The 12,627-nt window shown below is 50.3% G+C and overlaps 1 protein-coding gene across 2 annotated transcripts in view; it reads left to right on the forward strand.

The window, feature by feature from the left end:
- Positions 1 to 484: 484 nt before the first annotated feature.
- Add2 (adducin 2) overlaps positions 485 to 12,627 on the forward strand; it is a 49,250-nt gene continuing 37,107 nt past the window's right edge. Inside the window, exons 1-4 of one of the 2 annotated variants that reach the window (XM_052174206.1) lie at positions 485 to 577; positions 5,010 to 5,108; positions 8,425 to 8,641; positions 10,619 to 10,757. In XM_052174206.1, the coding sequence (XP_052030166.1) occupies positions 8,459 to 8,641; positions 10,619 to 10,757 (322 nt within the window). In that variant the 5' untranslated portion in view covers positions 485 to 577; positions 5,010 to 5,108; positions 8,425 to 8,458. Of the gene's footprint in view, positions 578 to 5,006; positions 5,109 to 8,424; positions 8,642 to 10,618; positions 10,758 to 12,627 lie in introns of both variants that reach the window. The other variant, XM_052174205.1, reaches the window with a different exon arrangement.

A 12,627-nucleotide genomic window follows, 5' to 3' on the forward strand; every position in this document is an offset into this window, starting at 1 on the left:
TCTGGTCTCTCCTGGCTTTTGATACTCCTGACCAGACCCATGGTTGCACAGTGAGAGGAAAGGAAACCAAGTACTGTGGAAGCATCCCTGGCTTCTGTTCACATTTACAAGTGGATGGGAAACTTGTCTATTAGCTCCTCATGCATAAGGTCTGAGCCAGAAGCTTTTAGCATTCCCCTGGGTCTCTCTAGAAGAGCATGTGTCAGGAGTACCCAGAAATCAGTATTCAGGTGCATGCGGGGCAGGCAGCAGCGAAGAGCTTCCGGCCATCAGGGTTTCGGAGGCTGACATTGATTTTACCACCTCTCCTCTCCCTCCTCTTTTCTTCTTTTTAAAAGTACTTTGGTCCTAAATGACCACAATGGTTATTACATGAGACAGAACATGGCAGAATGAAGAATCATGTGGTGTGAGAGACTGTGATAAGTGTCTCCCATGATCCCGCCTTTATCTTAACATGGCAGGCAGGGTGTGGCCGAGTCTCTTATTTAACTGCCTATATCTATTCTGGGTAACAGCAGCAAGGCCACAGTCACTGCCTCTTCCATTTGTGGGAGTCTTCAAGGATGGAGGATGGGTGAGTGTGGGTTCTGACGCTGGGCACAAGGCTTGCAGCAAGTGCCTGTGGTTGGCCTTGCCCATAACGGACCTGCGTGGGGGCAAGGCTGGGTTTTCAAGCATCTGAGCCAGTGGTAGTGGTGACCTGAAATGTGAGGGCAGCACATGGCTGTCCAGGCTCTCCCTGCCAAGCATATAACTGTCCTGCTGTGGAGATGCCCCAGTGACATGGTAGGAGATGGCCACCCACCTCTCAAGCCACACAGAGCTTAATCTTTAGATTTCAGCAGTGTCTGGCTATATGGGCTCCTGTCTGGTTTTCTTGTGCTACTCAGTTCTTTCCAGCCTCGGGGAGCCAGTGCACCCTCCAGGGACCATGGGTGACCTTCTCTTAATGGGACAGGGAGGAAAATGCCCTTGGTAGTGACTTGCAGCACAGCTGTGCCTCCAGCTTCCTGGAGCCTAGAGGGCAGAGCAAAGTCCCGGTCACATTGGGAGAGGCATCCAGAGGTCCAGGGCTTCCTGAGGGAGACAAAGTTGGGATGAGGAGCTTTTAGAAAGCAAGAGGGGCGTGGAGTGTGGCATGGACATTACTTGCTTCTTGGGCCCCCAGTGTTGGTGTTGCATGTGACTTGGACTTGTTTGGCCGGGTGTAGGGTAGGTGAGTGCAGGTTCTGATACCATGTCTGAGAATTTCAGCCAATGCCCAAGGCTGCTCTTGCCCAGAGCTGATCTGGGAAGAGGCAGGGCTGGGCTTTCAGGTAGCTGAGCCTAGGGCAGTGGCACCCAGCAGAAAGACAGCTTATGACTATTTTGGCTGTGTGTGCCCAGCATAAGACTGAATGTTCTGGTTCAGAGACACTCCACTGAAGTGACAGGAGATCTGCTGGAGTTTGTCCCAGAGTGGCTTTAGGGGCCATCTCCTGGGTTGTATATCAAAGGAGCACAGTTTAGGAGGTTGTGACTTATCTTCAGGGTACCTGTCGCCTTTCCCTGTAAGGAGCTTCTGTGCTGTGAGCTCCCCTCAGGCCTGGGTGGACCTGGCTCTGCTTTGTTGATCTGACCCTGCTTCCCATTAGTGACACCATTAGTCACATGTCTGTTTAGTCAGTTAGCATTTATCCTGCTTCTACCTTAACCTAGCCCCGTGCAACTCCTAGAACAGAAAAACACCAAAACCAATTCCTTTTGCTTGCTAGGAACTCTGGGTAATAGCTGTTGGGTTAAAAGAAGAATGAAACAAATTAAGAGAAAGTAACAGCTGAAGATTGGACAGACTCCCAGAAAGAGGACACCCGGGTGTCAGGAAGGGGTAAAGAGGAGTGGGTGCTCCTATAAGACCCCACTGTCCCCAGAGAGTCTGCCAATGAATTATGAGTAGTTCAGAGCATGATGGGAAGGGGTGCGACAGACACAGAATGTCACCTCTGGGTGTGATTTTATTCTATTGGTGGCCTGCCTAAAGCGGGAGGAGTAAAAGGGGGGAGAAAAACACACCATCCCTTGCTTAGTTAGTTGGGGGCGTGTCAGTGGGTTTGAATTCAGCACAGAGGGGGCATGCATTTGGTTTTAAAAAGCAAATTCATAATTACGGTTTGATACTTGGCAAGGGTGAAAGAACATTTTTGTAGCAGGATCTCCATTTGACTAAGTTTTGACTGAAAGAATAGGACTTAAAGATGCCAGTCCAGTGCCCCTGTTGAAGAGCACTGGGTTTCAGCAGGACCATGGCAGGCAGGGGCCAGTTTGCAATTTTGGGACAGAAACTCCAGCAGCCAAATGAACAGTGGTCAGGAGACAAAAAGGGTTACACAGGCTACCCCCCACCCACCATTGAAGGCAAAGACAAAGGGACATGAATCTAGATGGTTTCTGTGGCTGAAATCCACGAGGCAAGGAGAGACAGGAGTCAAGGTTGCTCTAGAATATTTGGGGGCAGTTGCTTGTAAGACAGATAACTGGGCCCCGTATAGGCACAGCCATGTCATGGAAGCAACTAATCAAAGCCACAGTCCACTGGCCAGGCTGACATTAAACTGGAGAGGTTCTTTAGCAGTTTTTGTGTCTGAGTGCTCAGACTGGAATCCCCTGTGAGACTTTTGGTGTCTTCATGCCGGCTTGGTGGCATACCTAGAGTGGGTGGCCCTGGGTGCCATGTGTTTTGGCTCTCTGATCCACCTGGAACTGTTGAGATGTCAAGTGTGTCTTCTTCCCAACTTGACTGCTGTAACCCAAGCTTTCCTTTGCTCCCCAGCTCTTTTGGGGCTGAAAGCTAGTGTAGAGGTGTCTGGGTTGGTTTTATGTCTGCTGATCACAAGCTAGAGTCAATTGCCAAGAGGCTCTCAATTGAGAAAATACTCCCATCCACATTGCCTGCAGGCAAGTCTATAGGATATTTTCTTGGTTAATGATTGATGTGGGAGGGCCTAGCCCACTGTGGGCATTGTTAACCCTGGGCTGGTGGTCCTGGGTTGTATGAGAAAGCAGGCTCAGCAATCCACTAAGTAAGCTACTGAGCAGTGTCCCTCCATGGCCTGTGTCAGTTCCTGCTTCCAGGTTCCTGCCTTGAGTTCCTGCCATGACTTCCCTCCGCTGCTTTTGGAGTTGGTGTTTTTATCACAGCAGTAGAAATCCCGGCTAAGACAGGGGAGCTCTTGAGGCACTGGGAAGCCACGGGAGCTGGTGCTGCTGGGAGTGTTCTCCCAGCACCATGACCATGGAAGTCATTTTAAAGTGATTTCCTGCCTGTTCCAGCCCAGTGCAGCCTGACTCTGCAGTTTGTGCTTAAGGAGAGTTATTAGAGTTATCACCCCAGCGTAGTTGTCTACAGGTAACTAGTAAGAACTGTGGGGCCATTTCACTCCAGTCAGGGGTGACACTATGACCCCAGACACAGAGCTGGGGCAATGAGAGAGGGGTTATGCTGTTCATGTGGGAGACAGAGGTCTGCCTCCTCATCAGTTCTGGGTGAATTCTTTACTGTGTATAGGATATAATTCAGTCCCCAGCATTTCAAATTTTGTGAGTTCTGACCTCTGAGGTAGGGACTAATTCTTAGGAAGGGCATCAGAAGCAGCTACATCAAGGGGTCAGTAGTGAAGACAAGTCATAGAGGGCATAATAGTGGCTACGATCCTGCCGTACCTAAGATAATTAGTAAATGAAAGCACTGTTTAGCAGTCACCAGCAAGTGACATGCTAAACACAAGGCCTGGCTTTTGGAAACATGCCTTGTCCCTGAGGTAGCAAGATGAACTTCAAGTCTGGCCTTGAAGACTGCAGGGTTCTGAGATGTGAAACTCCAGGCCCTCTAGGTGGGCTGCAGACAGGGCTGTCTCAGTGAGCACAGACATATGCACCCCCAAATCCATTCTCCTTGAGAGGCCAAGTTCCAGAAGGCCCCTTCTCTACCATCAGGATGGGGAATGGGCAGAGCTGAGCCTCAGCCATGGGTGGGGCACATAGGGGAGGTTGGCCCTGGGTGAGACACCAAAGCACCTGGGGACTGGGCAACAGGACACCCAGGTGAAAGCAAAAACTTTTGGTCACATGCATGTCTCACACATACACACACACACACACACACACACACACACACACACACACACACTTCCTGCCCACCAGTCTTCAAGAATCTTTGACCCTTGAGTTTTTGCAGGAGTGCCCTCCCATGTCTGTTGGAGGTCAGCGACTTTCCCCTTCAGATGATCCCACCCACATAATCCTAGCTCCATCCATTCCTCCTTCCCATTCTGTGTGAAGTCCTCTCTAGCCCGAGGCTCTCCCACCTTCCTGGGGTGTGGTATCCTTCAGGTTGTTTCTGTCTTTGGGAAGGGATCTTCAGATTTCTCACCCTAGCACCAGTGGGTACAGTGGCTGCCAGGAAAGTGTTTTGGGAGGCCTGGGCAGGAGGTCGATCTCCTGGTACCACACTCTGCGTCTCTCACTCTCAGAACAACTGTAGTGGCTGCTGCAACTTCCATGTCCTCCTCCCTGTCCTCCTCCTGCTTCCGCTCATTCTCCTCCTCCTCCCTTCCCCCTCTCCTGCCCTCTCAGCAGCTTCCCCTCCTTTCTACCTCTTCCCTTTCTCCTCCTGCTATCTTCCTCATCTCCTCCTCTTCCCCACTTCCTTCTCCCTCCTCTCTTTCTCCTTCTCTCCTCCTCAGCCCTCCCTCCTCTCCTCCTTCTTCCCTGACTTCCTTGTCTCCTTCCTTTCCTCTCTCCTCCCTCAGCCTACACCCAGTGAATGGGGTCTTAAAGGAAGTTTGGTTCCAGTTATAAAGGCAATAGAGTCTTAACGTGCTAATAGTCATGATTAGCTTTTAAACACTCATCCCAGATCATCTCTAAGTGGGTCCCAGCATCTGTAATAAGTCAGGTAAAGAGTTTCACCTAACTTTGGTGGTGATCAGTGTAGCTGAGGTACTGATGTCTGTACTTTTGTTTAGCAGTTCCCACCGGGCTGTGTGAAGTGTGGCTGTGCCAGCCCTCCTAACCGTGAAGACCTGTCATCAAAGACAGAGCCTGGACAGGCCTGGTTCATCCTACTGGTAAGTGGTGGATGGCTTTTGGAGGCCATAGGGGAAGCTGACTGAGAGTGTTGGTCTAGAATTCAAGGCTTTGCATTGAACTCCCATATCTGACTAGGAGATACATAGAATATTATCATTCCATACCCGGTCCCACCCTTAGATGTGCTGGAGCCCTCTGCAGCTCCCAGAGACACTGACTCCGGGAAAATTATCTGTCAGCTAGCCAATGCTCTGCCCCCCCCCCCCCCCCCCCCGTTCCCAGCTGTTCCTGTTGGTGGGAAGTCCTTTCTTAGCCCCTCCCCCCAGGAAAATCTGTCTGCAGTCCCCCTCTACCAGTTGGCTCCCAGACCAGAAAACTAGCCTCAGCTCTCTTCCCACAAGGTGGCTTGCTCTGTGTTTGGGGGCAGCAGGAAGGAGCAGAGGCGTGAGGCGTGGGCTAGACAGGATTCCAGCGGAGTAAACGCTGCCCATGGGATCTCATGAGGTTAGGTGGCCTCTCAGTGGACATCTGAACATGACAGGAGTACCCACCAATAGAGAGGGCCTGGGTATAAAAATCATGATGGAGACTAGAAGTTGCCTGGACCCACAACCTCATTTTGCCAAAGAATCACATGCCTAAGGTAACATGACCTCCCTGTGGGCACCTATGGAGCCCCAAACCACCTTTCCGTCTGTATGGCATGGTTAGAAGCACATCATGTTCCAGGTCTGGAAGCTCTGCAAAACCACAGGACTTATGTATTTTAGAACAAACTTGGGGCCAGTAGGAAGGAGCAGAGGCGTGAGGCCTGGGCTAGACAGGGTTCCAGCTGAGTAAACGAGTCCCAGCTCCTCGAAAGGAGCTCATGATGAGTAACAAAATGTTTTGGACATTTAGCAAGTTCCAAAGGAGTTTGGAAGCTTGGTGCAGAAACTGAGGCAGCGTCTCTGAAGCTTGCTCTCAACATGCCAGGCCCAGAGATCTGACGTAGAACCCCTCTCTTCCCCCCCCCCCCCCCCGTGGTCTCTACGATGATGTGCCATTTCTCTTGCTGTGCTCCTGGTGTTAATAGAGCTCAAGACTGAACTGGCTTCTTGAGCTAAAACACGTCATTATGGTCATTTAGTGTGCACCTGCTTACAGATGAGTCCCAGCCTCTCCTCATGAAGTTCCTCATAGCAGAAGATTATACCCCCTCAGTACACACACACACACTTTGCTATCCTTTAACTGTTGCTCAGTGCACTTAGGTGAATTGCCAAAGACCACACAGCTTCTACGTGGTACTGCTGAGATTTGAACCCAGATGGCATTGTTTCAGCGTTGCTGCCTTACCCACTAAGCCATCTGCAGGTAACTCGTCACCACCAGCACTATGGACAGGAGTTGCAGAATGGACGCCTCACTTCACAGAATCCCTGTTCCATGGGGACAGAGTTAGCCATTGTCATGGATGCATGGCTAGAATCATGGCCAGAGTCATGGCAGGCAGCTGTGGACCAGTGCCTTTCTGCTAAGCAGAATGGACTGAAGTCAGGAGGGCTCGGGACCAGCTGTGCTGGACACACCATCGTAGGCCCAGGGATGCAGGAAGCTTGGTGCTTCTGGACCTGGTGACTTAGAATCCTACAAGGATGTGTGCCAGGATGTAGGTAGTTCTTATATCCATGATCATACCAGGGTATGCACAAAGCAGGGATGCTTGGTTCTATTTCAAAAACATCCAAGGTTCAGGGCTTTGAAAGTGCTGTGGTACCAGGGAGAGCCGTGGCGGCTGAGTGGAGAGAAGCCATGGGAGGGAGGACTTCTGACTACAGCCGAGACCTGCTGCCCCATCCATGCCGTCACAGCTTGGATGCGCTGTGTCCTCTGCACCCGTCTTCCCATTCCTTCATTCCCTAAAGGTCCAGGGATGGTCTAGATGGGAGCAGAGTGGAGGCAGGCAGTGTTCAGGCCTGGCTCCTAGGATGGGAGCTGGGAAGTCCCCTTCCCCGTGATGCCCAGATCCTCCGGCCTTCTGTGTCTTCTATATGGATCTGTCTGCCTCCATGAATGGTCTGGGCCGGAAGGGAGCCAGTGGTCGCTCTGCTCACTCCTCAGTGAGAGATGGCTAAGATGAGGCACAGAGGGAAAGAGACCCACCGAACACATGCAGGCATCAAGGGACAGAGCTGTTCTAAGTACAGGACTGACTTCCAGTCCAGACCTGCTCACCTGAAATGCCCCCCAGCCGCAGGCCTCTCTCCATTTACAATATACATGAGGCCCCAACAGCTATGCACAGGCCCAACACGAGATCATAAACTTATTTAAAACACTCTGAGGTTTTTGGTTTAGGGTGTTGTTGGTTGATTGTTTTGTTTTTTACTTTTTGCTGTAACCCAATTGAGAGATTATCAAGCTTGAACTTTGTAGATGACCTTGGCTTAGAGAAGCCCAAGGGTAGATATCCCTGATTTCGATGGAAGGGGCGAACCTGTGTTTGAATGTGCCAAGTACTCCTCATCTGATTTGCACACTGCCAAATCTGTTTTAGAACTTTAAGAGATTTCCTCCTCCTTCCCTCCCTCCCCCTCCTCTCCATTCTTTCCTGACCCCCAGTCTCTCACCCTCCATCTTTTGTTGCGAAACATCTGCTCAATGGGACCATCAGACAGTGTCTGTTGCACAGCTTTTGAAGACAGTCTCATGTGGCACAGGCTGGACTTGAACTCTGTATAGCCAATGATGACTTTGATTCCTAAGTCTCCAGTTTCTAGCTCCTGAGTACTGGGATTGTAGGTATGTGCCACAGTACGTGGTGTGGAGCATGCTAGGCAAGGACTCTACCAACTGAGTGACTTGCCCTGTTCCTTGCAGCTGTGTTCTTTTGTGGATTTCTGGACCCTAGCTTTTAAGGAGGCCTACAGAAAGAAAAGGGTATTTATATAATTTGGGATGCTGGGCACAGATGCCAGACATGGCCTGGATGTGCTAGGCAAGTACTTTTCACTATTAACTACACCCCAGCCCATGATAACCCACTCCATCATTTACTAAAGTACCCACCGGTATCCGAATAGCTCCTGCCTGGCTCTGTAAGGACTCTCAACACAGATAGACTCAGAAGGTTTGCAGGCCATAATTACACAACACCTAGGAAGTCTCCCCTGACATCCCAGTGGGATCAATTACACTGGACACTCGTTTGCACAGAACCCGATGCTGTATTAGCAGCCCCCAAGGGTCATCTTCCCAGGAGGCGGCCTGCCTTCCCACTTGGGAATAGCCCACAGGGCACAGTGAATCACACCACCTTAGCCTTAGCAAGCAGTTGGCCTACTAGGAGCTCACCCTGTCCTTCTTCTACAGGGTTCCAGGAGTTGATTGAAGCCTTAGCAGGAACATGAGTGAGGAGACAGTCCCCGAGGCGGCCTCCCCGCCACCCTCTCAGGGGCAGCACTACTTTGACCGGTTCTCTGAAGATGACCCTGAGTACTTGCGACTTCGCAACCGTGCAGCTGACCTGCGACAGGACTTCAACCTGATGGAGCAGAAGAAGAGGGTCACCATGATCCTGCAGAGCCCTGTGAGTGGGTGGGGCAGAGAGGGCTGCTTTCCCAGAGACTCAAAGGACCAGGGGCTCTGGCTCCCCCTCCCTCACTCAGGGTCTTGGCAGTTTAGGTTTGCTGAACAAGATGGGCCTGGCCATGTGGGTGTTTGATTCCTTCCCTGTCTTATTTAGGGTTGTACTGCCATGAATAGATACCATGACCAAGGCAACTCTTACAAGGACAACATTTAATTGGGGCTTACAGGTTCAGAGGTCCAGTCAAGGTGGGAATGTGACAGCATCCAGGCAGCCATGGTGCAGGAGGAGCTGAGAGTTTCACATCTTCATCTAAAGGCTGCTAGCAGAATACTGGCTTTTAGGCAGCTAGGCGGAGGGTCTTAAAGCCCACACCCAGAGTGGCACACCTACACCAACAGGACCACACCCTCCAATAGTGCCATTCCCTGGGCTGAGCATATATAAACCATCACACTTTCTAATAGCTGGTCAAGGGCAAGCCTGGGGCTGTGCATAAATTCTGGTCCAGAGAGTGGCAGAGAGACACACCCCCTAGCCTGGTGTCCTATGCCACACCTGGGCTTGGGTTTTCAGTCCTCTTTCCTGCAACAGACAACAGATAGGACCATGTGATCTGGAGGATGGGTTGCCATGGCGCTGGCCTAGGATTCCCTTTGCTGAGTAGCATGCCTGTCCTGCTCACTGTACAGTGAGCAGCATCTGAATGCCCAGCCAGGGTTGAGGAAGGGGGACAAGAGGAGCAATGGGACAGGGCCAGCCTGACCTAGATGCTCCTGAGTCTCCAGACCAGGGTGGCTTCGTGCCTGTCTCACAGGGCCTCAGAGCGTGTTCCCAGGCAGGGAGTGCACTGAAAAGATGGCTGGTTGAGGAGGTGAGAGTGCTGCTGGCCCTCGGGTAGGGAAGAAGAGTGAGGGAGAGGGGCGAGGAAGAGCAGAAGGGGTACTTGGGGCTCTGCGGACCCAGGCTGGGAAGCCCAGGGTGGAAAGTGGCTCCCCTGGGGCCTTTGGAACAGGGTATTCCATGGTCTGTGGGCAATTTTCACCAGGAACACACACAGACTGCTCAGAACAGACAGGAATGAGCCTCAGGCCTTCCTGCACATGTCAGGGGCCTGGAGGAAGACAGCAGCTACTTAAAGGCCTCAGGGTAAGGTAACCCCTAGACACCCAGAGGGCGGGGTGACAGAATAGAGCATCTCCTGCCATGGTTAGTGAGTACGGCAGGAGGTGGGGATGCAGGGCCCTGGCTCTCCTCCACAGGCTCCTTAGCATCTCTCTAGATCCCTGGTCCTCTCATACTTCCTCTCGCCACTTGGCCAGCAAGATAAGAAATTCAGCTTGAAGTAGGATGACAACCTGAGCTTAGCACAGTACGTCACAGTGGCCTCCACTCTTCCCTCTCCTCCTAGCCCATCAGTTAGAACACAGATGTGTGAGAAGAGCCCTGGTGTGCTAACGGGGAGGGAGGGGCATTCTTTCTCATTTGATTAATGCCCTGTAAAGTGAAGTCCTGCCGTGACTGGTGTAGCCTTGGCCGTTGCTCACATAGGAGGGAGCTGGAATCTGGACTAACCCCACAGAAGAGGGGGCTCCAGGTTCCTTACCAGAGTCTTCTTGAACCCACCCAGCAATCTGAAGAGGCACCTGAGGCCCTAGTGAACCTGCGTCTGGGGTCCCTCGGGGTCCTTGGCCTTTACTGAAGAGCTGGAAGAGCAATCCCCTGCATACTTGCAGGAGCAGTCCTCCTGTGCAGGAGCTGCAGGAGGGGAGTGGGTGGAGATCACCCCCTGTGCAGAGCTCAGGGACCAGGTCCCCCCAACCCCCGGGGCTTGCTGTGCCCTCAGCTCCTAGGGACCTGCAGGGTCCTTAGTTCTCCTGCCAGGAGCTGAGCACCAATCCCTGGGGACTTGTGAGGGCCTGCTGGGTCCTCGGGGCTCCATGAGGAACAGGGCACCAACCCCTTGGCCTGCTGCAGTCTTTCAGGGAGGAGCTGGAAGGCCTCATCCAGGAGCAGATGAAGAAGGGCAACAACTCCTCCAACATCTGGGCCCTCCGGCAGATCGCGGACTTCATGGCCAGCACCTCCCACGCAGTCTTCCCAGCTTCTTCCATGAGTATGTGGGTGCCTGGGTGTCTGCCAGGAGCAGGGAAGAGGGCTGTGGTAGGGAAGGGAGGAGAAAGCACCGGAAGCAGCTTGGTTGCTAGGCAACGGCCAAGCTGCAGTTGCATTAGTGGGCCTGGGCAAAGAGATGCCTGGCTCTGCTTCTGATGTTGCTGTGAATTAAAGACCCATAGGAGAATTGTTCATGATGCCAGGGATGGGAAGGGTGGAGGTGACTTCAGGGCATGAGAAGAGGTGAGCAGAGCCGGGAGACCAGCCAGGGTGATGAGTCTTGAGCAGTAAGAGGAGCTACGGCTCCACCCACAGCAGGAAGCTGCTCATGACTCAGATGTATAGGGTGATGACCACATCTACCGAAGCATTTGAGAAGGAGAAGCCAAAACCCACTTCGTTGTGTTTGGAGAACTCCAACATCACTCTTAGCAATATTTTGATATATCTTTTCATTTTTTTTGATTTCATATAGATAGATCATTGAAAGCAAGAATAAGACATATATTTTAATGATAAATCAACTAAATTTTTGTATCGTAAATAGGGCTCTGCAATAATTTTTATTGGACACATGCTGACGAATCAATCGTTCCTTCCTGGAGTTTTACCGTGTTATTTCTTTACTATTACTGATCACAGTGTGGCAGGCATCCTGGTAAATAAATTTAATGCCATGCGCACAATTGTCTTCTGAAGATAAATTATAATAAGAAAATGGGTGAAATGGCTGGACTGTCTTCTGAGGATAAATTGTAAGAATGGCTGGCGGAATGCAAACAGAAGCTCGGAGGCATTATGCATAATGCAGATTCTGTTCCTTTGCCATCCGCCATGCCATCCGGGAAAGAGATTTGCCAGCCTTGGTCTCAGCAGAGTGTGGTGGGCGTGGCCCTTCCCCCTCGGCTCAGATCTTTCGCTGCTGTTTCTCCCTTCGCCCTGAGACAGGCTGTACCTAAGTCGTCATCTGTGCTTTTGTTACAAAATGATAAACATTATAGCAAAATGTTTGTTCCCACACTTTGCCAATTTTCCTATTAGTGTGCTGTGAGTTTTTTTAAATCTTTATAAATTAATGCTATTTCCCTATGACCTGTCAAAAATATCAGTCATTTTTCAGTTTCTCTTTTGACTTTTAATTTTGTTCATAGCATTTGTTACGTTGTAGAATACATTGTTATAGAACAGAGTGTCTGTTATTTTCCTTTGTGTCTTTCACTGCTGGCCACCTGCCTAGACAATAGGCCAAAGGACTGTAGTTAATCACCAATTTATCTTAATCTCTTGTGCAAATTTATTCTATAAAGTAATGTTGGAGTTATTTTGTCAAGCTCTATTCTCCTCTAACTTAATCCTTTTAGGATTTTGATTGGAATTGTATTGGGATTGATTTGGTAGAGGAGTTGGAATTCTTTATTTTTATTTTAGAATATAGTTTCTGTGGGGGAAATGTGTATGCTTGGTTCTAGAATACTCTACCTAGCATGTGGGAGATAATTTTAAGATAGTCTCGAGAACTGATTTAGAATATTCAGAAACAAGGTATGTTTTATACTAGTTCTGTAATATCCACCTGGGAAGCTTACTAGTTATTTTCATATGATCTGACTATGTCTCAAGCTCATCCAGGAAATAATATATAACTCGGTTGTCATAAATGAATCTTTATTCAACCTTTTCTTGAATATACATGTACACATTATCCTGAGTTTCAAAACCATTTTACTATTTTATTTATTTATATGCATGTATGTGTGTGTGATCATACATGTGTTTGTGTGTTTGTATCACAGTGTGTGTATGGAGGTCAGAGGCTAGCCCACAGGAATTGGTCCTCTCCTCCCACGTGGAAGCCCCTTGGCAGCAAAGCA

This window comes from Apodemus sylvaticus, chromosome 2 (assembly GCF_947179515.1).
Source record: "Apodemus sylvaticus chromosome 2, mApoSyl1.1, whole genome shotgun sequence".
NCBI lineage: Eukaryota > Metazoa > Chordata > Mammalia > Rodentia > Muridae > Apodemus > Apodemus sylvaticus.